This window comes from Terrapene carolina, unplaced genomic scaffold (genome assembly GCF_002925995.2).
Source record: "Terrapene carolina triunguis isolate 2854851 unplaced genomic scaffold, T_m_triunguis-2.0 Scaffold97, whole genome shotgun sequence".
Taxonomy (NCBI): Eukaryota; Metazoa; Chordata; order Testudines; family Emydidae; genus Terrapene; species Terrapene triunguis.
The window spans coordinates 8,808,938-8,834,523 of NW_020664448.1; the positions used below are offsets into that span (position 1 = coordinate 8,808,938).

The 25,586-nt window shown below is 45.7% G+C and overlaps 1 protein-coding gene across 1 annotated transcript; it reads right to left on the reverse strand.

The window, feature by feature from the left end:
• Window positions 1-9,488: 9,488 nt before the first annotated feature.
• CCDC90B (coiled-coil domain containing 90B) lies at window positions 9,489-25,216 on the reverse strand. Its single transcript, XM_024196749.2, has 9 exons — window positions 25,083-25,216; window positions 20,312-20,431; window positions 18,463-18,566; window positions 15,772-15,873; window positions 14,972-15,013; window positions 14,809-14,880; window positions 14,667-14,720; window positions 12,821-12,935; window positions 9,489-10,902 (listed from the first exon to the last, which is right to left on the reverse strand). Exons 1-9 carry the CDS (start codon window positions 25,177-25,179, stop codon window positions 10,847-10,849), a joined length of 762 nt encoding a protein of 253 aa, XP_024052517.1. The 5' UTR covers window positions 25,180-25,216; the 3' UTR covers window positions 9,489-10,846.
• Between the last annotated feature and the right edge of the window lie 370 nt (window positions 25,217-25,586).

The following is a 25,586-nucleotide window of genomic DNA, read 5'->3' on the forward strand; positions in this document are numbered from 1 at the left end:
TGCAGGCTCCGGGCTGGGGTGGGGGGTGAAGGCTCTGGGATGGAGTTTGGGGATAAGAGGGGGTGCAGGGGTGAGGGCGGTGGATGAGGGGTTTGGGGCATTGGAGAGGCTCAGGACTAGGACAGAAGGGCAGCCTGCCCTGGCCATAGTGGAGGGGGGCACTAGGACCCTGCAGCAGCAGGTGATGCGTGGAGTGGAGTCAGCATGAGCTGCAGGCTCCGGGCGGTGAGGGGGCAGCAAGTGAGCCCGGGGGACACTCAGCGTAGATGCGCGGGGGCAGCAGGCGGGGCCAGGGGAGAGACCCGGCCCCAAACATTGGGGAGCAGCGAGCAGGGAGCTTAGCTGCCACATAAAATAACCCGGGGGGGGGCGTGCGCGGGGAGCTTGGCGGGCCGCAGGGAAGAGCCCCGCGGGCCACGTGTTTGAGACCCCTGCTCTAACTGAACCTCCAGACCAAGTATTCTTGTTTATCCAAACTCTTCCATGTCTTTCACTAAGACATAGACATTGACATCTTTCATATGTCACTTATATGAAAAAGTAATTCAAATGACAAAAGGAAAAGAGGACAATATATACACCCTACAAATACCTGCTTGTGTAAATAATCAGGCTGTGCCAACTCCTCATATGGTCATCACTTAACAGCAAACTCCCTTACACTGATTTCACTGAATGAGGAATAAGGTTTCAGTTAAAGGGGAACAAAGGAGTTGACAGTTTTACTATCCAGACCACTCAGACACTCAGGACCAAATTACAGCTGTGTAAAAAACACTGATACCAACAAGACTAGAGCAGTCAGAGGAAGGAGAATTTGGCCCTTAGTTGTGATTGTGCTGCATTTGCAATACTTTATAATCCAAAGTGTCACATAAAGTAGCTATACTTCTGAATTAAAACATTCATAGAACAATCCTGACTTTTGGCTGGTCTGTACAGAGGTATTAAATATAAGCTCAGATTTCACTCTACAAATGAATTAAATGTAGCAGGGATATGCTCAAAGAGGCTCTTCCTCACAATCTCTTGTGAAAATCCTGCTATCAAACTGAAGGGAAGGTTAGGGTGATTTCCCTGCATTTGAGGGAGTTCACTTTTCTGACTAATCACCCGAGGCTGACACTACTTTTCCTGAGGGGTCATCAAAATACTGTCAAAAGAGAAAATCTTTTGCCTTTTGAACACATATTACATCAAAGGGCAGGTATTTTCCAAAATATTTTCTGCAGCCCTCTGACAACTCTACAACCTATAGCTCCCTCACCCAAACTTAGTACAAGAAGCCAAAACCTGGACACTATTACCAATATACGTAGAATAGTTTTCAGGAATATATAAAACAAAACACACACGTCCAGCAAATGCATTTAATACAGCGGTGCTGCCTCCTCCCACAGTAGTTAGGAGAAATCAGCTTTGTTTGAATGGGAAAACAAACGTATAGGCTCCAGTCCCTAATGTCTGAGGATATACTTGCCCTGGATACAAGGTTAATCACAGGCTAAGGGGAAGTTTTGTGGAGAGGCCCTTGTAGCACGTCGCAGCAGGTCAGGAAAATACACCATAAAACGTAGGCCCCAAGCATACAACTTGCTGCCCAATGACTCACGTTGACTTCAACACTTTGCTGGAATGGCCATTTATTTTGCAAAAGTAGGATAAGCAGTGGAGAAAGACCTTTTAAATTTAACTCCAGCACTCCATATACAAAGATTCTGCAGAATCAAGAAAGAAACAAGCCAAGAAAACACAACTCTGAAAGCTGAGGGAAGCTGGTGAATAAAATAGAAGTTCTATGACAGAAAACATACAATAATCAGACAGAAAATTCCAAACAGCTAATGCTCCGTAGATCCCAATTTACCTCTGCAGCCATTAAGCCCAAGCCTGCCATCAGGCTGTTCTCAAAACTTACATTGGTTTTAATGAGAGTGCTGCACATGGAAATAACACATATTCCATTCAACAAACTTGTATTTCCAGAGTAGAAATTTACTCAATTCCATGCCATTAGGGAAGACTAACAAATGATTATGAAGGGGGAACAAAGTGTTGCCTTTCATGCAAGGAACAGTCATGTACGGGGGAAGGAATGTTTAAGGAACAGGAGGTGATGATTGCTCTATTCTGAGGATTCTTTGGGTAATAAAGATTCTTCTTCTAGTGCTTGCTCATATCGATTCCAATTAGGTGTGCGCGCGCCGCGTGCACGATCGTCGGAGAATTTTCTACCCTAGCAACACCCGGTGGGTCGGCTGTGGAGCCCCCTGGAGTGGCGCCTTCATGGCGCTGGATATATACCCCAGCCGACCCAGCGCCCCCTCAGTTCCTTCTTACCGCCCTTGACGGTCGTTGGAACTGTGGAGCGCGGCATAGCTGTTCTCCACTCTCCCTAGCTTATCCTGTCAATTCTTGTAGATAGTTGTACTTATAGTTGTTGTATAGTCTTTAGATAGTTATTCATTTTAGTTTTGTAATAGTTGTAAATAGTTAGCGGGGGTTAAGGGGGTTGTTCTCCCCCCTTTTTCCCCCGGCGCATAGCCGGGCTCATGCCCAAGGCTCCTGGCTTTAAGCCGTGCGCGTCCTGCGCTAAACCTATGCCTACGAGTGATCCGCATGACTCCTGTCTGAAGTGCCTCGGAGAGTCCCATCAGGCAGATAAGTGTCAGATCTGTAAGGCCTTCAAACCAAGAACCAGAAAGGAGCGGGACTTCAGGCTTAGGCAGCTCCTCATGGAGGCGGCACTTAGCCCGGATCCTCCCTCGGCGCGCCCAGCCCCGGCACCGAGCGCCTCGGTGCGCAGCGCCCCTGCGGCACCGACCGGTACTGCACCGCGGGCTGAATCGGACAAGCCCTCACGGCACCAGCCTCCTTCGGCACCGCGCCCGCCACAGGGGCCGCGGCGCCGGTCCCTGTCTCCGGGCACAAGAAGTCCCGTAAGGCGCAGGAGACTGCTGTCCTGAAGACGCCGGCTGCCCCGGTGCCGGGGGTAGAGCCGCGTCCACCTTTGGACCGCCAGAAGCAAGTCCCTGCTACACCGTCTACTCCGAAACCGTGGCCGTTAAGTCCGGTGCGCACCGAATCACCACCTCGGTCGGTGGTGGAGCCTTGTCTTCCTTCCACCCCGGAGACGTTCGCGACTGCCAGAGACCTTATTGCTCTCACGGAGCCGGCACCGCCTCTACCTCCGGCACCGTTGGCTCCCCGCGCAGTACAATCCAGGGGCAAGCCTGCCCTGCTGCGCCCGCCGTCTCCGGCCGTGGACTCCTGGCACCGCTCCAGATCTCAGAGCAGGTCCCGACGCCGCTCGCAGTCCCGGCGCTGACTATCACCTCGGCACCGGTCGTACTCGCGGGCAAGATCTTCGCGGCACCGCTCTACGTCTCGGCACCGTCACGATCATCGGTACCGATCGGACTCCAGACGTAGTTCTCGGCACCGGTACGAGCGTCGCTCGAGTTCGAGGGGCCGCTCCCGGTACCAGGTCTCGTCGCGGTCGTTGTCCCGCTCAAGATCCGGATCTCGGCACCGGCAGGGCTACCGGCACCGATCCCGATACCGCTCACCGGCACCGCGCAGGGACCGATCACCTTACGACCAGCACCGATCGGCACCGTACCATCCGGAGCCGGTTTCGACACGCTCGGCACCGCCTTGGCCCTCGAGATCAGCATCTCGTTCCTCCGATGGGGCCTCCAGATCGGCATACCCTCCTCAGGGTCAGGCTGCTACGGCTGACTTGGGCCACTGGCAGGAGGTGGCCGAGAACCCTGCACAGGGACCTGCGCACTGGTCGTTCTGGACCCCGTGGGCCTATCATCAGGCGCAGGGGGCTGCACCATCAGCCTCTCGCTCGGCGTGTTCTGAGCCCAGGGTCCCGGAGGCCACCATCTCCCGCCCTCTCCCAGGGGGCATGGAGGCTCCCGTGCCTATACCACCTGAGGCCCTGGATCCAGGGGCAGGCGATGCCCAGCTTCAGGGACCCCTGGAGCAGGACCCGCCATTAGACCCCTTGCCACCGGAGGCATCCTCCTCATCTTCCCCAGATGAGGCGGTGGCGGGCACAACCGCCACAGGTCCGCCCCCGATAGATCTTCGTGCCCACCAGGACCTATTGCGCAGGGTGGCGCGTAATATGGATCTCCAGGCAGAGGAGATAGTAGAGGTACAGGACCCGGTGGTGAGCATCCTCTTGGCTGATGCCCCATCCAGAGTGGCATTACCTCTCATACGTACTATTCAGGCTAATGCCACTACAATATGGCAAACCCCTGCCTCTATTCCACCCACAGCCAGAGGGGTGGAAAGAAAGTACTTTGTCCCTTCAAAGGACTATGAGTACCTATATGCTCATCCCCAACCGTGTTCACTCGTGGTGTCATCGGTGAACGCACGGGAGCGCCACGGCCAGCAGGCTGCAGCGCCCAAATCGAAGGACGCTAAGCGCTTCGATTTGTTTGGGCGCAAGGTGTATTCAGCGGGAGGGCTACAACTCAGAGCGGCCAACCAGCAGGCGCTCTTGAGCCGCTATAACTTTAATTCCTGGAACTCTATGGGGAAATTTAAAGAACTAGCCCCCCAAGACTCAAGGGAAGAGTTTGGGGCCTTAGTGGAGGAGGGTAAGAAGGTGGCACGTACCTCCTTACAGGCCTCCTTGGACATAGCAGACTCGGCCGCAAGAACACTGGCCTCAGGTATCGCCATGCGGCGAGTCTCCTGGCTCCAGGTCTCAGGCTTGCCGCCGGAACTGCAGCAGACCTTGCAGGATTTACCCTTTGAGGGCCACGGCCTGTTCTCAGAGAAGACGGACTCTCGACTGCAGAGCCTCAAGGACTCGAGAACGATCATGCGCTCCCTGGGGATGCATGTCCCAGGGCCCCAGCGCAGACCCTTTAGGCCCCAGCCTCAAAGGTTCTACCCTCCCCCGCCTCGTCCGAGACAGGACTTCGCCAGAAGGCGGGGCTGAGGTGGTAGGCAAAGGTCGACCGGCCCTCAACCGGCTCAGAACCAGGGGCCGCCTAGGCCACCTTCAGGCCCTAGGCAGAACTTTTGAAGGTGCGGTCGAGGACGGCGCCCCAGCCAATACCCACGATCCAGCTCCCGCCTTTCGGGATCGCCTCTCCCGTTTCCACCGTGCTTGGTCCCTTATAACCTCGGACCGTTGGGTCCTTCGCACGGTGGAGAGGGGATACGCTCTCCAGTTTTCTTCGTCCCCCCACTCCCACTCCCCCTCCCCGTCCCTCTTCAGAGACCCTTCTCACGAGCATCTCCTTACACAGGAGGTTTTTGGGCTCCTCTCTATGGGGGCCATAGAGGAGGTTCCACCAGAGTTAAGGGGCAGGGGGTTTTATTCCCGCTACTTCCTGATCCCCAAGTCAAAAGGGGATCTGCAACCCATCTTAGACTTGCGCGGACTCAACAAATTCATAGTAAAGTTGAAGTTCCGCATGGTATCACTGGGGACCATTATCCCTTCCCTGGATCCTGGAGACTGGTTCGCCGCCCTCAACATGAAGGACGCATATTTTCACATAGCGATCTATCCGCCTCACAGGCGCTTCCTGCGATTTGTGGTAAACAAGGTGCACTACCAATTCGCAGTCCTTTCCTTCGGCTTGTCCTCGGCTCCCAGAGTGTTCACAAAGTGTGTGGCGGTCGTCGCGGCATACCTTCGTCGACAAGGGATACAGGTGTTCCCGTATTTAGACGACTGGCTGGTACGCGGCCGCACCAGGGACCAAGTTCAAGCTCACGTCCACATAGTAACACAAACATTCCACGAGTTGGGCATTCTACTCAACAAAGAGAAGTCCACTCTAGAGCCAACCCAAAGGATAGAATTTATTGGAGCAATCCTAGACTCCAGACGTGCCCAAGCCATTCTGCCAGACAATCGCTTTCATACCATCACAAGCGTCATTCAGGGGCTCAAGACATTTCCGGTTACCACAATAAGGACGTGCCTCGCCCTGTTGGGTCACATGGCCTCGTGCACTTACGTAATCAGGCATGCCAGACTGCGGCTTCGCCCACTTCAGACCTGGGTATCATTGGTGTACCGTCCTCATCGGGACAACCTAAACATGGTGGTCACGGTTCCGAGCTCGGTCCTGACCTCCCTCACCTGGTGGTTGGATCGCAGGGCGGTTTGCGCAGGAGTGCCGTTTCACGCCCCACAACCCTCCCTGCACCTGGTCACGGACGCTTCATCTCTAGGATGGGGCGCTCACCTCGGGGAGCACCATACCCAGGGCCTGTGGACCGCACCCCAACTAGCCCTGCACATCAATGTTCGAGAGCTGATGGCGGTGCGCCTGGCATGCCAGGCTTTTCTCAATCTCCTACAGGGCCGTTGCGTGTTGGTTCTCACCGACAACACCACGGCCATGTTTTACATCAACAAGCAAGGCGGAGCCCACTCATCGCTCCTATGCCAAGAGGCCATTCGCCTGTGGGACTTCTGCATCGCCCACTCGATACATCTCACGGCATCGTTCCTTCCTGGAGTCCAGAATACGCTGGCGGACCGTCTCAGCAGGTCCTTCCAGACGCACGAGTGGTCAATTCGCCCGGACATCATCTATTCCGTTTTCCAGAGGTGGGGATTTCCCCAGGTCGACCTGTTTGCGTCTCGAGCCAACAGGAAGTGCCAGGCATTCTGCTCCCTACAAGGGCGAGCTCTAGGCTCTCTGTCGGACGCGTTCCTTCTAACCTGGAAAGACCACCTGTTCTACGCTTTCCCTCCATTTCCACTGGTCCACAGGGTACTGCTCAAGCTCCGCAGGGACCAGGCATGGGTAATTCTAGTCGCTCCAGCTTGGCCAAGGCAGCACTGGTACACCACACTGTTGGAGCTTTCGGTTCAAACACCGATCACGCTTCCCTTGTGTCCCGATCTCATCTCTCAGGACCACGGCCGACTGTGTAACCCCGACCTGCAATCGCTCCACCTCACAGCGTGGATGCTCCATGGCTGAATCGGACTGAGCGGCAATGCTCGCAACCCGTCCAGCAGATTCTGCTGGGAAGTAGAAAGCCCTCTACACGGACCACTTACTTAGCAAAGTGGAAACGTTTCTCCTGTTGGTGCGAGCAACAAGCTACGTCCCCCTTGCAGGCGCCTATTCCTCTCATACTTGAATATCTCCTATCCCTAAAACAGCAGGGCTTGGCGATATCTTCAATCAGGGTTCACCTCGCCGCTATTTCAGCGTTCCACCCAGGAGAACTCGCTTCCTCGGTCTTCTCTAACCCGATGGTCGTTAGATTTCTCAAGGGCTTAGACCGGCTGTACCCGCAGCAAAGCCAGCCCGTTCCGACGTGGGACCTCAACCTGGTTCTTTCCAAGCTCACAGGGCCTCCGTTTGAACCATTGGCTACCTGTTCGCTCCTGTACCTATCCTGGAAGACAGCCTTCCTTGTAGCCATTACCTCAGCACGGCGCGTTTCTGAACTCAGAGCGCTTACGTCCGAGCCCCCATACACGGTGTTCCATAAGGACAAGGTGCAGCTTCGCCCCCACCCTGCCTTTCTTCCCAAGGTGGTTTCACCTTTCCACGTGAACCAGGATATATTTCTCCCGGTCTTCCATCCAAAGCCACACGCTACTCGTCAAGACCAGCGTTTGCATTCTTTGGATGTACGCAGGGCCCTGGCTTTCTATATTGACCGTACAAAGCCATTTCGGAAGACGACACAACTCTTCGTTGCGGTGGCCGACCGGATGAAAGGCTCACCGGTCTCCTCACAGTGCCTGTCCTCTTGGATCACGTCCTGTATTCGTGCTTGCTACGACCTGGCCGGTGTCCCGACGCCGCGTGTCACCGGTCACTCCACGAGGGCCCAGGCCTCCTCGACTGCCTTCCTGGCTCAACTCCCAATCCAGGACATTTGTAGAGCTGCAGTTTGGTCATCGGTCCACACATTCGCTGCTCACTATGCGCTGGTGCAACAATCCAGAGACGATGCTGCATTCGGGTCAGCGGTTCTGCACACAGCAATGTCTCACTCCGACCCCGCCACCTAGGTGGGGCTTGGGAGTCACCTAATTGGAATCGATATGAGCAAGCACTCGAAGAAGAAAAGACGGTTACTCACCGTTGTAACTGTTGTTCTTCGAGATGTGTTGCTCATATCCATTCCAAACCCGCCCCCCTTCCCCACTGTCGGAGTAGCCGGCAAGAAGGAACTGAGGGGGCGCTGGGTCGGCTGGGGTATATATCCAGCGCCATGAAGGCGCCACTCCAGGGGGCTCCACAGCCGACCCACCGGGTGTTGCTAGGGTAGAAAATTCTCCGACGATCATGCACGCGGCGCGCACACACCTAATTGGAATGGATATGAGCAACACATCTCGAAGAACAACAGTTACAACGGTGAGTAACCGTCTTTTATGGGTCAATTTCAGAGGAGTAACTTGCCCTTTCTTCCAGATGCCTTAAATTCAGATTCCCTTATGCCCAATTCAGACATGTAACTATCTTTCCTTACAGTATGTCAGTTTGGCAGATACCAAATCTTAAAGCTGATTAGCCATTACTGAGGAGCAGGTAAGGGCAGGGGGAAATGCAACTCCTGGGTTCTACCTATTGAGAGCAAATGAATCATGATCTGTGGAAGAGAACTGCAGATGTGATTACCAGATATGCCCACAGCCATTTTTGGTGTCAAATATTTGTGTAGTATTAATCACTGCAAAGAACCCTATGTGGATCAGTTAGAGGTGGATGCTGCAAATGGAAATGGTTGAGGTACACTGGAAGATGAATACTATAAATAGGGGTCTACCAAATTCACAGCCATGAAAATCAAGTCATGTACCATGAAAACTGGTCTCTGGCTGCCCAGTCTTTAGGGAGAGTGGAGAGCAGTGGCTGCTGGCCGGGCACCCAGCTCTGAAGGCAGTGCTGTCACCAGCAGCAGCAGCACAGAAGTAAGGCTGGCAATGCCATGTCACCCTTATTTCTCTGCTGCTACTGGTGAGGGAGCGGCCTTCAGACCTGGGCACCCAACCAGCAGCTGCCACTTTCCCGCCGCCCAGCTTCAGGTGGGGCGGCTGTTGGAGTAAGGGTGGCAGTACCATAAGCCCCCTACAACAGGCTTGCAACCCCCTTTTGGGTTGCGGCCCCCAGTTTGAGAAACACTGCGGAGAAATCCGCTGTAGGTTGGTCATGGCATAAACATCTGCGAAATTTGTTATTTATGCCATGACCAACCTGCAAAAAATGTGTGATTGTTCTGTGATTTAAGTAGACCCCTAACTATACATATGGTGTTTAGAATAGGCTCAAGTGATTCTCTAAAACCTTGTAACACATCTAAACCCATCATACAAAGGGGTGAAAAAGTAATTAATTCTCTAGGTACAGAGCACATACAAGGAAAATACATAAATAAAGTAGCCTCAGCTCTTAGGAGAATAACTATTCTTACTGTAAGATGTCATCTCAGTTTTACAAATTGGTAAATTGTACTCAAAGTTCTTAGACAGCAATGTAACAATTTTATTATGCTACAAGGGACGGTTTAAATACAGAATTTCATACAGAGAATATAAAATTCACAGGACACTAGCAAATTCAATTTGTAAACAGTAAGATAGAGTCACCTGAAAATGCCTCTATACAGTACTATATACAAAACCTCTCTCCCCTGTACAGAGACTACTCAGAGTTAAAATTTGCTCAACAGGAACACAGTTACCTGTAATGAACGGAACTAAGCATCAGCACGGTTACTTAATTACACTTGTGACGAAAAATAATCTCTTGTGACAAGGACTTAAATAAAATACGATTGGTTGCTTAAATGCTGCAAAAATATCATCCCATCCTGTCATGTCTTAATGTTGAAATTTATCAGCCATTGGCAGAAGGTAAAGAGATCATGATCTAAGTTTGGTTTAGGACAGTCAATGGGACCAATTTATTTCCCAAGGATTGTGGTGCTCACCTGCTTTCCAGAGGGATCTGGGGGCAGGAGCATCAGCAGTTTCATGGAAGAAATGTAACATTTCCACATTTCAAGGCAGATTCTGCTTTCAGGTAAAGGATATGGACCATATAGGGGAGTTCTGTATCTCCAGCAACGGAAAGGAGTCAAAAAAACACCCCCACCTTTGTCTTGCTCAGGAAGTTAGTTTTACACACACGTTGCCAATGTGACATTTCCCCTTAGACAAGGGAATTAAAAAATTGTTTGGTTGTATGGGTGGAGGAAATTGTCAAAGAAGGGGTGGGCATTTTAGTCTTACAGCTACTGGTCATTTTTAATCCATACGATTCAGCTTTATGCTGGGAAAGGGATCCTTTTGAAAAGGCTTTATTTTAACAATTTTATAAAGATGGACATACCTCACCCAGCAGGGGAGAGGAGAATCAGGATGGAACACAAACATGCAGCTCCCGTAGTTTAAGATGCACAGAAGTTTCAGAGTAGGATAGCTCCTTGCATTTGGTCACATCAGATGGTAAACACTTTTCTTTGGCAGGGACGTGAGAACAGAACCTTTCCAAAATTAATCATGGGACATGTTCTTTGGTTCCCATGCCAAAAAACTTTCTGATTTTATATAAACACAGATTCAGTGTTTCTTCTGTATGAGGATTTTGAAAAAAGGCCACTGAAGAATGCATTAGGAGTTAAGGAAAGGTTCCTATTATCGCCCCTAACTATTTTGACCTTTATTATTAAAGAGAATATTTTTTAGTACACATTAAGAATCAATATAAGAACAAAGGCACTAAGAATATCCGCAGTAGTGAACACAGTATGACCTAACAGATGTTCCATGATGTGGGCGGCCTTTTCTTCCTCTGTTTGTCGCGCAGTAGTTCCTCTGGGTCTATTTCCAAAACCTATAAAATCCCAGTGCTATTGCTAGGCAAGTGAAAACAGAAGCTGTAAAAAGAAAGGAAATAATTAATGTAACACTCAATATCTCCTTGTGTTAAATACAAGGAATTCATTTTTGCCACAGATAGAAGGATGTATAGAACTCTACATGATAGGAGACATTTTAAAAGTGCTTCTCTCTAAGTTTCAACCCTTTCTGTACAAAAACTATTTTAGGGGTTGGGGCAGTTATGACAAATTTTCATTTCACAATAAAAAAATTTTTCAAACCAAGAGAGAGAACTCAGTTAAAAATACACATAACTGGTACAATGTCGGGGTAGCTAAGAGCAGAATGTGTGAAATCTCAACAACTCTTTCTATATTAGTTGAGCCAGCAGTTTAGCAAAGGTTCAGAGAAGGGCAACTAAAATGATTAGGGGTTTGGAACGGGTCCCATATGAGGAGAGATTAAAGAGGCTAGGACTTTTCAGCTTAGAAAAGAGGAGACTAAGGGGGGATATGATAGAGGTATATAAAATCATGAGTGGTGTGGAGAAAGTGAATAAGGAAAAGTTATTTACATGTTCCCATAATATAAGAACTAGGGGCCACCAAATGAAATTAATGGGCAGCAGGTTTAAAACAAATAAAAGGAAGTTCTTCACACAGTGCACAGTCAACCTGTGGAAGTCCTTCCTGAGGAGGTTGTGAAGGCTAGGACTATAACAGGGTTTAAAAGAGAACTAGATAAATTCATGGAGGTTAAGTCCATTAATGGCTATTAGCCAGGATGGGTAAGGAATGGTGTCTCTAGCCTCTGTTTGTCAGAGGGTGGAGATGGATGGAAGGCGAGAGATCACTTGATCATTACCTGTTAGGTTCACTCCCTCTGGGGCACCTGGCTTTGGCCATTGTCAGTAGACAGGATACTGGGCTGGATGGACCTTTGGTCTGACCCAGTATGGCCATTCTTATGTTAAGAGGGAGTCTTATTGTTGGACTTGCTTTCTCACTACCACAATTGTTCGGTTACTTCTCTTTCACCCACCTCCAATTCTGTGTAATTTTCCCTGTCTACAGGCAGATTCATTTCCCAATCTCATCTGAGCTCAATTTGTTTTCTTTAAAGTTTACATAAATTACCAAATTGAAAGTATGTTTCTTTGAAAACTTGACTGGGAAGTTTACTGCTGCTGTGGTTAAGGTACATTGATCGAGGTCGAGATCTCCCTACATATCAGTATGTCCCTGCAATAGAAGTCATAAGCTTTTAAGAACTTTTAGAGCAAGCCAACTCAAACTACTACCACATCAGACCATATGGATATGTGAATGTGCCACTTCATTCCCTATAGATGAGCTTTAAGCCCCAGAACAATTCTTTGGTAGCTGAGGGGGGCCCAGGATGGTTTTCACTGGGGCACCTCTGCAGCAGGGGCTCGCTAACTGCAGCAAGGATCAATGTCCTGGGAAGCAGTTTTTATATCCTGTACTCATGTCCCTCCTATCCCAATTTTGGGCCCAATTGTGATCTCACTGAAGTTGGTGACAAACCCCCTCAAGTTTTCTGCTGACTCATGATCTTATGTAAAATAATCCTTTTGTAAATTTTGATTAAAGCTAAACAAGAGATGTTCAATAGCAGAACAAATGATCTCTTGACCTCCTTTTGCTTCAATCTTTCCCATCATTTACTTGATCCCTTTCCACACCCGACTTGAGACTAAACTCTTCTGCCTAGAGACCATATCTTTAATTTGTCCTCTTGCGAGGTACATCTATGGTCTTATCTTCATAATTATGTATATACACATACTCATTTTGTTTGCTGCGCATGTTTTAATGTGAACGAACTCGGGAATTATGACCAGGCTACCAAAGGAGCTTTCCAAGAACTGACCTTCCTAAAACCCGCACTTTGAATCAAATTTTACATTTCTGAAACACACTACAGTATTAATGCCCCTCCCCACCAACATACCTGCCAAATAACGTATCGTCTCCAGTTTATTCGATTCCATGAGAGTTTTTAAGGAGGCTATTTGTGAATCAATTTTATTACTGATTTCTGCAATAGCACTGTTGGTACTCGAATCCTGAAATACATTACAAGACATGGCATATGTATGGGTCTCATCTCCTGCTCCCTCAACTTAAAAACAAAACAAAAAACAGACGGCAATGCTGTCAACTATACTACATAAAGAGAAAAATCCATTTAAATGAGAAATCTCAAAACCCTTGTTGAATTAAGATGTGTAGCCTATAGGTGAGCTAACAAGATGAGCAGAGCAGTATGTAATGCAATTGAAGAATGCTTCTGAAAGGGGAATAGCAAAGAAAAAGCTAAAATTGAGTTCAACGTGATGTGCATGTCAAATACCCCAACTAATCTGTCTATGGGGCATATTCAACGTGGATGTATATTTTGATTAACTTTTAAAAAAATATTCCCCTCCCCTTCCATGAACTGCCTTATGAATTCAGACCCATGCTCCATTTTGTCTGCGTCCTGCCCTGACAATGGCCAGTAAGTTTCTTCAGAGAAAGGTATAAGAAACCCTACAGCTGACAGTTAAGAAATAACCTGTCCAAAAGGGGAAATTTCTTCCTAACCCCAGTCAGTTTGCAATTGGCTATGTCCAGACGCTTAAGGGTTTATATCTTATGTTATACTGTCTACCTAGCAGTGACCTTGATTTAGCACATTACACTTCTTCTAACCTTCATTAAGCAAAGAGACCTATTTCATTGCTCAAACAGCATATTTAGACCTTCTACAGAGCAGTTACTGGCTACAAAACATACACAACACACGGCAGGAAGGGAAATAAGAGCCATTTATTTTGTCTAGAGAGTTTAATTAATTAATTCCCGTATATTTTACTGTGGAAACATGGTACAGTAAGTCCTGTATCAGTTTAACTGCAATGCTGACCACGTTTAAACACCTAAATAAAAGTGGCCTGATTTTCTCTGAAGTGCCAAGTACCCACAAATTCCATTAGAAATATTATGGAAGAAGTGGGAAGTTAGATAGTGCTAATGTGCAAGGCAAAAGAGTGAGGAGTCAAAGACCTGAGTGACATGGAGCATGCTAGTGTTGTTAGCAGTTCCAGAGAACTTAGAGAATGGGGAGGGTTTGAGAGGAAAGGTCAGGAGCAGTTTTGGCTGTGTGGAGTTTGATGATCAGACACCTGGGAAGAAACTAAAAAAACAGGCTAAAGATGAAGGATTGAATGAAGAGAGACAAGTCAGGAGTGGAGAGGCAGACCTGTGAACCAACGGTGTACCGATGGGAGGTGCAACCATGTGAGTGACTGAAGCATGAAGAGTGAGAAGGAGGGTGGCCAAGGACAGAACACTATAGAAAGCAGGTTTGAAAATTCTGACCAAGCATAAAGGACCTAGGTTCCTGATGTTCTTTGAGAGTACAGGTCTTCATTAAAATAAATATAAACTGTATAGAGTTATTTGTGCTAGAAATGTTAACACAGAATACAGCTAAAATACAAGAGCACAATAACCAGCATTAAAAAGTCATGAATAATGTTTTAAAACTTTATGCCAAGAGTTTATTCTTTCAAAGGAAGCAGATTGGATGCATTAGAACATGATCCAGTTTATGATATTCATACTTGTAAATGTATATATGAGTATTTTAATGTGTGCTTAAGAAACACAGGTTTAAGTCACGTGGTATCTTCCATTTCTTGTACACACAAAATCCTGCTAACTCCAGTCAGAATTTTGGGTACATGAGGAAGGCAGGACTGGGTCCATAATATAAAACTGTCAATTATTATTACAGAACAGCTCTTACTCACTTTTTTATGAAACTCTGTAGTTGCTTCCATGAGATTCTTTTCCTGATCTGTGAACTACAGATTAAGAAGAAGGGAGAAATTACAATCTCAGTAATGGAATACGGCAAACAATTGACAGAGACATCTTTTAAAAACAGCTTACCATATCTGTCACTCTGCTCCTTTCCAGATTTATGTCCAGCTTATTATCAGCTCTGATTTTACTGGTTTCATTCTTCAAAACAAGCAAAGATAAAATAAACTAATTACACACTTCCCTGAATATTAGACTCTATAATATAATATAGTACTTGCTGTTTACTTACCATTAGCTGCTGTTTAACTTGATCCAACTCAATTTTCATTTTCTAGGTACAAAGAAAAAAAAAAAAGACCATTTTACAGAATTAGTAAATGACTAACCATTTTAGTTGGATAGTCAGATCATTGCTATCACATATTTGTTAAACTGACTGAACTGGATCACTGAAAATTATGGTATTCCAGGAATAAATCTTTTTATGGATGGACCTGTCTGTCTCAGATTAGACATGCCAATATTAGTCAAACTTCTAATATCAATTATGTCTGATATCTAGATCTATTTGAAATCTGATAAAACCAAGTGGATCAATGTCTATGGACAGTGCACCTAAGCACCTTGTCATTCTGAATGTTGGCTCATATGTCCTAAGAACAGTAGACACACATCCATGAATATACAAAATGCTCTCAGGAAAGGGAAAGTGAAGTAAAAATATCTAAGTCACAAAGTTTTGTTGAATTCTGTGTCTCAAAGAGCGACACACTTTTCCAGCATTAAATAATGGTAATAGGCCTTAAATGAAAGTACATCAGACCATTCAGGGATTTAAATATGGGTTTGTTTTCTTCTGCGGGAATTATGTGCATCTGTATCCCAAACTTACGTTTATATGAAAACAAAACATGCCACTTACAAGGCAGAGTCACAGACAGATTGTTAATTTTTAAAGGACAAGAAAACTAAGCTTTCAGCACTGGTGAAAGTATCAGTGCTTGCTTATATCTAAATAGTTAATTCCAAAAGAATACTACTCAACATATTTTGCAATTTATCTGTTCAGTTACAAAGATTCAGTAGTACCTCATTTTCTGCTCTCAGGTTTGCAAATTCACTTTTCTCTAGGATTACCATATCTTTCCGAATAGAGTCCAAATGCGCCATTATCTGCTGCAGAGTTATTTCCTAGGAAATAACACAGTAATCACTCAGCACTGCTAAGAAATGCTAAGACCTGTACAAGCATTGCATTTCAACAGGAAGAAAGAGAGATGCTTAGGTCACAGAAAGCAAAGTCTTGTTGTGCATGAAATCATTAACTGGTGACTGTCAAGCATAAAATAAAACAAAAAAAATAAAATAAAAAAGTCATACAGTAACGGACAATGAAAAGCTGGAGTTTGTTCGAGGGATTCAGAACCATTACTCTTGCTGTTTTATAGAACAATTCTAAAACTAATGTAGAAAAGCCACAGGTATTTGGTCCACACAGTTGGTCAATAAAATAGACCAGAATTCCCTGGTTGAACCTTCAGTCACCACTTACTTTTGATGCCCATATGAAATGTGCTGATGGTCTCAGTCCAGTTCCTAGTGGACATCATCATATTTAGCACTAATGAGTCCTCCTTGCTATAAGGGTTGGCTGAGAGGCCAAGGACTGAATGGTTATGGATACCAAATTACCCTCTCACCCCAATGTGATGAGGCACATTGGCAAGGCATTGTGGGAAATCTCACTGACTTACCTATTGTGTGGACAGAGTTCAGCTTCCAACACTGTTAAGCTGCCACTTTCACAAGCACTACATTCACTTCAACTTAGAATTTTAAAAAATAATAGGAATCCTTAGATTTGAAGTGAACAAAAAACCTAATTGACCTCAGGATCTTATAATACTTAAAGGTCCTAGACAGTTTTATCGTACTGTTCCTTTAAATGTTAGTGACATGGAATTATGCGGGAGCCTGCTTTTGAGGCTATTGGGCTTAGTGAGAAGGAAAATGCCCAGCCCCAATTCAGGATTCAAGGGAGTTAGTACTCCTCAGTTCCAATTCAAAATTACAGTAGAACCTCAGAGTTACGAACTGAGCAGTCAACCATACATCTCATTTGGAACTGGAAGTACACAATCAGGCAGCAGCAGAAACACACACACACACACACAAAATAAATTAAAAACAAGAACAAATACAGTACTGTGTTAAATGTAAACTACTAAAAAAATAAAGGGAAAGCAGCATTTTTCTTCTGCATAGTAAATTTCAAAGCTCTATTAAGTCAATGTTCAGTTGTAAACTTGTGAAAGAACAACCATAATGTTTTGTTCAGAGTCTCAAACATTTCAGAGGTATGAACAACCTCCATTCCCGAGCTGTTCGTAACTCTGAGGTTCTATTGTACCTACAATTTAGCCTGAGCCCACTCCCATTGAAGCCAATGGAAAATCAGGTCTGATCCCTACTGTGTTGAATACACACACACACTGTTAGTTTCCTACAATTCCATACAGTGCCCTGGCTGTGCTTATGTTTGGATCTATTATCTCCACACCCCAAGTTAAAAAATTTTAAAATTCTGAGGCTGAATATAACATTCACTAAGCTACACCACATTATTACAAAGAAGCTACATTTGGGATCTAGGTGTTAGGCAATGGACATTTATACTTCTTTAGACACAGCAGGGTCTCAAAGCCAGTAAGGTTTCCATATTAAATGAAAAGATTAAAAAAAGAACAGGAAAAACACAAGTTCTTGGGTTCTCCTCTACTGCCATAATTTAGTTATCATGGTAAAAGTTCTCAAAAATTAAAAAAATAACTAAGGGGAAAAAACTGTTGGAATAAGACTCCATGGCTTAATAATGGAGAAGTAATTTGTGCTTAATTGCATATTCTCACTGAACATAAGTGGTACATAATTCTCAGCCTAGTGTCTTCTTGATTAAACTATTATTTTGTATCAGAGTCTAGTTACACTGGCCCAATTGTCTACTGCGCAAAGAAAGTAAAATTCTTAGATCTTTTCAATTTCACACATTTGTTATGATGAAATTAATTATCCTCCCCCGTACACCCAGACGCACCAAATTATTTTACTGCCTAACTACAATCACATAATTTTACAAGAACTAGCTTGAACCTACCAGTGGAAGAAGACAATTAATATGATTCTTTGCATGAAGCATCAGTGCATATTTGAACTGTATAACAGACCAGTTCCATGAACCAAATATGCAGAAAGAGTCAAGGTCATCATGAACCAGGTTTGGTGGTTTTTAATTTAGCAACAAGAAACCAACCAAGACCAATACTGTAAATCTATGCTGTTGTTAAATAAAAGACACAGGCTACTTTCCCCTACCTAAAGCATCCATATCATGATTAACAATCAGGAGAATCTTCCTTGTAATTCACTTCCTGTCCTAAACTGTGGTGCAGCGTCGCTGTGTGCTGTCTCACCCCAGAGGCTGCCTTTCAGTAGCAGATGAAGCAATCCCTGCATAGCATTTGTAGATCATTCTTACTTTTGGAAAGAACTTTTGGTTCCTATGGGATGAAAGGTGCTATAGTAAATGCAAGATATCACTTATCCCTCTCTAATTTAAGCTCAGCTAGGATTTTAGGACTATCTGCCTCAGTAAAGTATCCACTATACTAGTAGTATCACTAAAATGTATAAACTACTATATTTTATAAAGCACCATTTGTGTTTATGATGCTTCACGGACAGATAAAATGACAAGGATACAACAAATCATTGATTTGTTACCTGCTGAGCTTGGGTCACCATATCCTTATAGACTGTGTCTAGGCTGACATTTGACAAAGTTGTTAACGCTGATACAATGGTCTCTGCTTGTTCTTTACCAAACCCTGGAAGACAGTTGAAGGATGACAGGTTAAGATGAAATGAAAAATTGTATGGAGAGGCAAGCAAAAGCTACACAATAAGCATAAAGCTCAGTACACAAGTGCAAAGGTAAGTTACAGGTCAGACTGCCAGTGACGTGGAGTCAACCACCAAGCTACCAAAACTTTTAAGATCACTAACTTTTCAAAATTCAGAACTTTTGCAGCTTTAAATCTGAAGTGCATCCATTATATTTTGAACATACAAAAACCAATGACCTTTCTGCAGTTGCCGCATGCAATAGGAGCATAATGTGCAACCTGTTCAACTGCCATGGGCTATTTAGTTTTTTCTAATGTATAGTATTTTCTCACAAATACTATTTAATAAACCAAGTTTATCCTTTGCTACAGAGTGTGCATCCTGGGGGGAAAAAGAATGAAATTAATAAGGGAATGCTACATAAACTGAAATTGCTCCACATCCTTTGGGGCAAATTCAGACTGGGCATATGCATTAGAAACACTGTTGACTTCAAGAACATTGCACCTGTTTACACCAGATCAAAATTGGGCCGTTAGGACTTCTACTTACCAGTACTAATACTTTGTGTGTAGTCTGGTATGATTCTAAAGCTTTAGCTTCCCTGGAGTCTCAATTATTTTTTAAAAAACTAGCTAATTTTTCTAATTACCAGCCCAATCCACACCCAAGCTGCATGGAAGTTCTGAGAATCTCATGAAATCTATTTGTACTGTAAATACTTTACACTGGAAGGAGGTTGGACTCAATAGATCTCTTCCCTCCTCTAATGCCTATGACCTCTATGTTTACAGCTTGATCACTGTAATACCTGTTTTTTTATGTAAGACAAGACCATATCAAATATGAGACAAACGAACATGAGAAAGAAAATGTAAAGTTAAGTGTTCAGGTAAATCTTAGAAGACTGCACCCAAGCAATGCAGCACAGGTGATATGCAAGATGAATCACTTTTGAGCCCAGAGGAGGGCTATATGAGATAGGATACCAATGTATAACAGGGCAGGTGTTACAATATATTCAGTCTCCCACCTTTGTCATTTTAAATCAAACCTTTTAAAGAAACATTGTTTTTACATAACCTAAATTTGGGGCCTTACATGACATAAGCAAAATTTAACAAAACCTAAAATCAAAGTGTTTCTATGACATTTTCTTTTTAAAAAATTCCAATACAACTGTTTTATCACTTGGATTTAAGCATTCCTCTGAAGTGTTTGAATCCCCAACACTGCACTATCATACTAGCGTATGAGAACTGGATAGGGTTTTTTTTTTTTTTTTAAATACAGTGTTTCTACATTGTTCAAGCTGAGTGAAACGAAAAAATATAAACCAAAAGCAAGTGGGGGGAAAAGTCAATTTGATTTTTTAAAAATTTCCATTTCAATAAATTAATGGTTTATTAGTAACTGGTAGAAGGAATCTATATTTTAACATGGCCATCACAGTTATTCTTCATATTTTAGAGATACTTTACAGTTACAGAGTGCATTAAGTTTCTCTGATGGAAGGCACTATATATAAGCTTCCACAAACCTACAAGGTAAGTAAATGTTACCTTACTGAGTTTATTTTTATGGCCGTATAGACAATCTACATGGGACGCTTCCATTTACACTGTAGCAGCTACAAACAGAGATGCATGACAAATAGGAACCCTTTAATACTTTTGGGAAAGTAGCAGTATGATTTCACTTGAGTTACTTAATAGGTATTGCTCACCGTGAACTTCCAGCTCTCGTACCAATGCATGGGTATCAAAGGTTAGCTTTCTCTGTTCCAGTGGGGTTATTTCAACTCTTCTCATGTCATATGACTTCACAGGGGCTGTGGCAGCAAAACCTGAAAATGGCAAGAAGCCATTAGGAAGCGGTTTACTCATTCCTTGTTAATTTTATCCTGGAATGCAATAACATTAAAGAGTTTTTGCTGCATAGTCTTTCATTGTGGAAAGGAGGACCCCCGTGCACGAATATGTGTACAACAAAGAGCGTTTGTCCTCCTTCAATAGCTTGATTATAAAGCAGAGCGAAGTAGTCAGTCTAACCAGCATTTTCTCCTGCCCCTAAATGTTCTAAATCTCATCACTGTTCTCATTGTCTTTACAAATATTTGCTCCACTACTAGGACCCCAAACAACAATCCCAAATTCAGGTATCCAAGGTGCTACAGCCAAGACTCTGGGTATACCAAAAGTCAAAATACTGGGATTGAATGACTTGATGATTATCAGTAATGTATTAACTATTAAAGGAAGGTATTTAAATTATGTTTCTACTTTTAAAAGTGTAACTGTTCTAATGTAGCCAACAAGAAACGGGTTGTACAACCAGCATCGTTCTGAGGGCCCTCTGTCAGGAAACTACACAACCACCAGCTACATTCTTCACACCAACTTCTTCCCCAGCACCCTATCAGCAAAGGGATTGCATCTTCTAGTGACGCACAAAACGGGGGTGCCATGTCAATAAATCACCAATAATTATGTAGTGCCAGTGCTTGGGGAGAATTTACTGGTTTACCAACTAACCAATTAGGCAACAGACGTTGACACATGATTTTAACACCTAATATATCACAGATTTGTTGAGTTAGAGACTATTGATTTTACTGTGTGAAAGATGACATCCCAGAGGATATAAAGAACTGGGATTTGAAGTTTTAACAGTTCTTGTGATTTACCCATGCTTGCATCTCTAATTTCCTACAAGTTCTTTCACTCCTCTGTGCATCTCGTTCTCCAACCTGTTTCAAATAGTTTCCTAATTGCTATTCAGCAAAACCTGTCTTTCACATCTAAATCCCTGCAGAAAACCCATTTCTTGTACAAATCCTTCCTTCCTACCACTAACTCTCTCCCTTCACCAAACTGTTGTCCCAGTCTTGTCATGGCTTTGATTAGGAAAAGAAATAGAGGTCAGATCAGCATTTGACATAGGGTCAACCTCCTCCAGCTAAATCAAAGTCAATGTTAATCTGCATCTACACTAGGGAACTAGTTGTGGTTAATTAAGCCTGACCTCACTTCCTAATCTATACAAAACCTATATTAAATTTAAGATGATTTGGATAGAGAAAAGGTATTATTCTATTTAAGAAATGCATGTAAATTGCATATGTGGCTGTATACAATATTTAAGTTTCATAATTCCCAATTTTCCAATGCTATAAAGCATTCATTTCTAACTAGGGCTGTCAAGTGATTAAAAAAATTAATCTCGATTAATCACGCTGTTAAACAATAATAGAATACCATTTATTTAAATATTTTTGGATGTTTTCTATATTTTCAAATATATTGATTTCAATTACAACAGAATACAAAGTGTACAGTGTTCACTTTATTTTTTATTACAAACATTTGCACTGTAAAAAACATTTCAATTCACCTCATTGAAGTACTGTAGTGCAATCTCTTTATCATGAAAGTTTAACTTACAAATGTAGAAGTATGTAAAAAAGAATAACTGCACTTAATAAAACAACGTAAAACTTTAGAGCCTACAAGTCCACTCAGTCCGCCTCCTTGTTCAGCCAGTCACTCAGACAAACAAGCATTCAGTGTTGGGGGAGGACAGGGGAGGTGGGAAATAAGATATGACTTGTGCAGGAGGAGAGCCTGGGAGGACAGGGGGTGACAATCGTGAGGAACAAGCAATAACTTGCGCAGGAGGAAGGTGTCTTGCTGCTGCTTCTGGAAGGGTGGCTTCTGGTACTGGGCTCGCCAGGCTCCCCTCCTTTTACTGAGCTAGGTGGACTCACTTCAGCTAAGTGAGCCCTTGTTTGCAAGAGAGGGTGGATTTTACCTCAGGCACTCATCATACTGCAGGGGAGGAGAGGCTCGTGCAGGGAGGCTGAGGTTGCCAGGCCCATGTTCTCTATGGAGTAGCCCCATAGTGAGCAGCCGGCTAGGGGCAATGGGGCACGACGCAGGGGGGTTGGCCCTGGGAGTGAGGGGCTGACTAAGAACAATAGGGCCTGGGCTGGCTAGGGTGTCCATTTTGGCCAGGACAGTCCCCTTTTTCAGCTCTGTCCCGGCTGGCCCTACTTCTTCGCCAAAACTGGGCATTTGTATCAGTTGCAAGGCAGAGCAGAGAGTGGAGGCTGCTGCCTGGGGGTCAGCTGAAGGCAGCACTGCCCGCCAGCAGGAAAGTGGAGAAATTTGCTGCTAGTGGGCAGTGCTGGCTTCAGAGCTGACCCCTGGGCAGCGCAGAGCTGGGGTGAGGTGGGGAGATCAGCCTTGGGGAGCTCGGGGAAAGGGGGAGGGGAAGATCAGCATCAGCTGTGGGCAGCAGCCCCAGCAGTGGGCGGCACGGGGATCGGGGGTCAGCCCCAGCCAGCACGGGGGTCGGGGGTCAGCCTATTAATTATACAGGCCTATCTCACTCAGTCCCCTCTGATCTTGCACTGCTTTTTTTCCTTGACCAGGACTGAACATATTATATGCAAAAAAAATCCCAAACTATTAAGAGAATGTTAAGGTTGCAAAGTCAAGCACTCAAAAGTTAGGAAATGTCAGAATTAAGGTTGCCTGTGTGCATTATGATAAATAAAGATTATGTGATTGCATAGATTTTTGCCACAGGACCCCTGCACAAGCCCCCACTCTCTCTGTCCTCGCATCCCAGCTCCAGCTAAATCTTGCTAATTCTTTCTGCACAACAGCTCCAAGATACAGCCTTTCCTATCCACCCACATAGCTAAAAACCTCATCCAGGCTCTCAGTTCACATCACACTGCAACATCCTCTTTGCTGGCCTTGACAGTCTTGCCCTGCTTATAGCCATTCAAAATGTTCCTATAAAGATCATTTCCCTAGCTCATCACACTGAGTACTTCACCCCTCTCTTTGCCTCCCTCCACTAGCTCCCCCTTCCCTATCATTTCAAATGTAAGCTATTTACTTTCACTTTAAAGGCCTTTCATGGGAATTCGATAGCCTCCCTTAGAAGCCTATTCCAGAGCTTAATTATCCTTATAGTTGAAAAGTTTTTTTTCCTAATATCGAACCTGAATCTCTCTTGCTGCAGATCAAGCTCATTACTTCTTGTGGACAGAGAATAACGATCGTCATCTTCTTTATAACAGTCTCTAACATATTTGAAATCTGTTATCGTTTGTCTTCCTTTGTCAAGACTAAACATGCTCATTTTAATCGTTCCTCAAAGGTCTGGTTTCTAACTCTTTTATCATTTTTGTAGCTCTCTTCTAGACTCTCTATTTTGTCCACATTTTTCTTAAAGTGTAGCATACAAAACTGGACAGAGTACTCCAGCTGAGACCTTAGCAAGCTGAGACCTTACATACAACATTCCTGTTAATATGGCCCAGAATACTGACCTTTTTTGCAGCTGCATCACATTGTTGGTGCACATTCAATTTGTGATTTTTCACTACAACTTGCAGATCTTTTTTTAGCGGTACTACCAATTAGCCAGTTATAATCCATTTTGTAGCTGATTTGTCCTTCTTAAGTGTAGTACTTTGCACTTATCTTTATGGAATTTCATCTTGTTGAATTCAGTCCAGTTCCCCAGTTTGTCAAAGTAATTTTGAATTCTAACCCTGTCCTCCAACATGCTTGCACATCACCCCACATGCTACTTATCAATTCTCATACACTAGTGACCCCTCGACTCCCACCTCTGCTCTGCCAGTAAGCCCAGTCTTCTCGGTCAACCACTTAGGAAATTCCCATTACAATCTGCAAATCCACCTCACTGTCCTCCTTCAAATCCCTTCTTTGTTGTGATGCCACCAAAAAAACAAAACACCTAGACTGCAGTTTGCCACAGGGCGAGCAGTGACTGCTGTCCATCATGCTGACCAGTATTATCTCAGAGCACATCTTCACTACCAACATTAAAGCTCTTCAACGTGGCTGTGTAGTCGCGGCACCAGAGAGCTCTCCCAGCGTTGTAAAACACCCACCCCCTCGAGGGGAGTAGCTACCCGGTGCACTGTCTACACGGCCACTTTACAGCGCTGAAACTGGCATCGCTCAGGGCGGTGTTTTTTCACACCCCTGAGCGAGAACGTTTCAGCGCTGTAAAGTGGCCGTGTAGACAAGGCCTCACTGTGCACCCTCCCCCCCATAATCTCCTATTGTCTCCTACCTTAGACTTGGACCCCAAGCTCTCTGGGGGAGGGGCTGTGTTTTTTTGTTCTTTGGTACAGCGCCTAGCACCCTGGTCTGTGATGGAGGAGCCCCTTGGCACGGGATAAACAGTGACGCCAGGCCCCCCTCACTTGCCGACGGGGTCGCCCACTCTCAGGTCAGCAGCGGGGGGGGGGGTCGAGGGGGGGCTATGAGCTCACTCAGCGGGGGCTGACCCCGCCCAGCCGGGGCGCGCACCGCCCAGCGTGGGGCCGGGAGGGGGGAAGCTCCACCCCCCTGAGAAGAAAAAGGCCCCTCAGTGGGGGCCGATAATGGGGGGACTCGCCCCCCTGCGGGGGTGTCCCTCACCGCGGGGGGGGCAGAGGCGCCTCTCACCTCTCCTTGGGGCCGGCAGCGCAGCGCCCCAGGGCGCGCCCGGCCGCGAGCCGCCCCCCGAGGCCAGGAGCCTCCGGCCCAGGCCGCTGCCCCTCATCCGCCTCCTCCGCCGCGCGGGGCTCGCGGGCAGCAGAGCCAGGGACAGTCTCTTCCGGCGGGCGCCCCGGTGCGCTCTGGGAATTGTAGTCTCGCGGTGCCGCCCTGCTCGCTGGGCGCTGCACCCGCGGCCCTGGCGCGGCGCCCTCGTGTGGCCACACGCGCACACACTTGCATTCGTAATCACCCCCCCCCTTGCGTGCACACACTCACACGAGCACACACTCTCCCACTCATTCACTCGCATGCACACACAACCCACACCCCTGCTGCACACCTCCCCACGCACCTCCACTGGTATGCACACCCCCACACTTTCCCACTCATTCACTCGCATGCACACCTCCCCACGCACCTCCACTGGTATGCACACCCCCTTGTGTGCACACACCAGCACACACTTTCCCA

What these genes read in the sequence shown, in the direction of transcription:
- CCDC90B (XM_024196749.2), bottom strand. Translation starts at nt 25,179, where the DNA reads ATGAGGGGCAGCGGCCTGGGCCGGAGGCTCCTGGCCTCGGGGGGCGGC. An exon ending in GCTGCCGGCCCCAAGGAGAG is followed by an intron (nt 20,432 to 25,082) that starts GTGAGAGGCGCC and finishes TGCCATTTTCAG; the next exon opens with GTTTTGCTGCCACAGCCCCT. An exon ending in ACGAGAGCTGGAAGTTCACG is followed by an intron (nt 18,567 to 20,311) that starts GTGAGCAATACC and finishes ACTGTCTTCCAG; the next exon opens with GGTTTGGTAAAGAACAAGCA.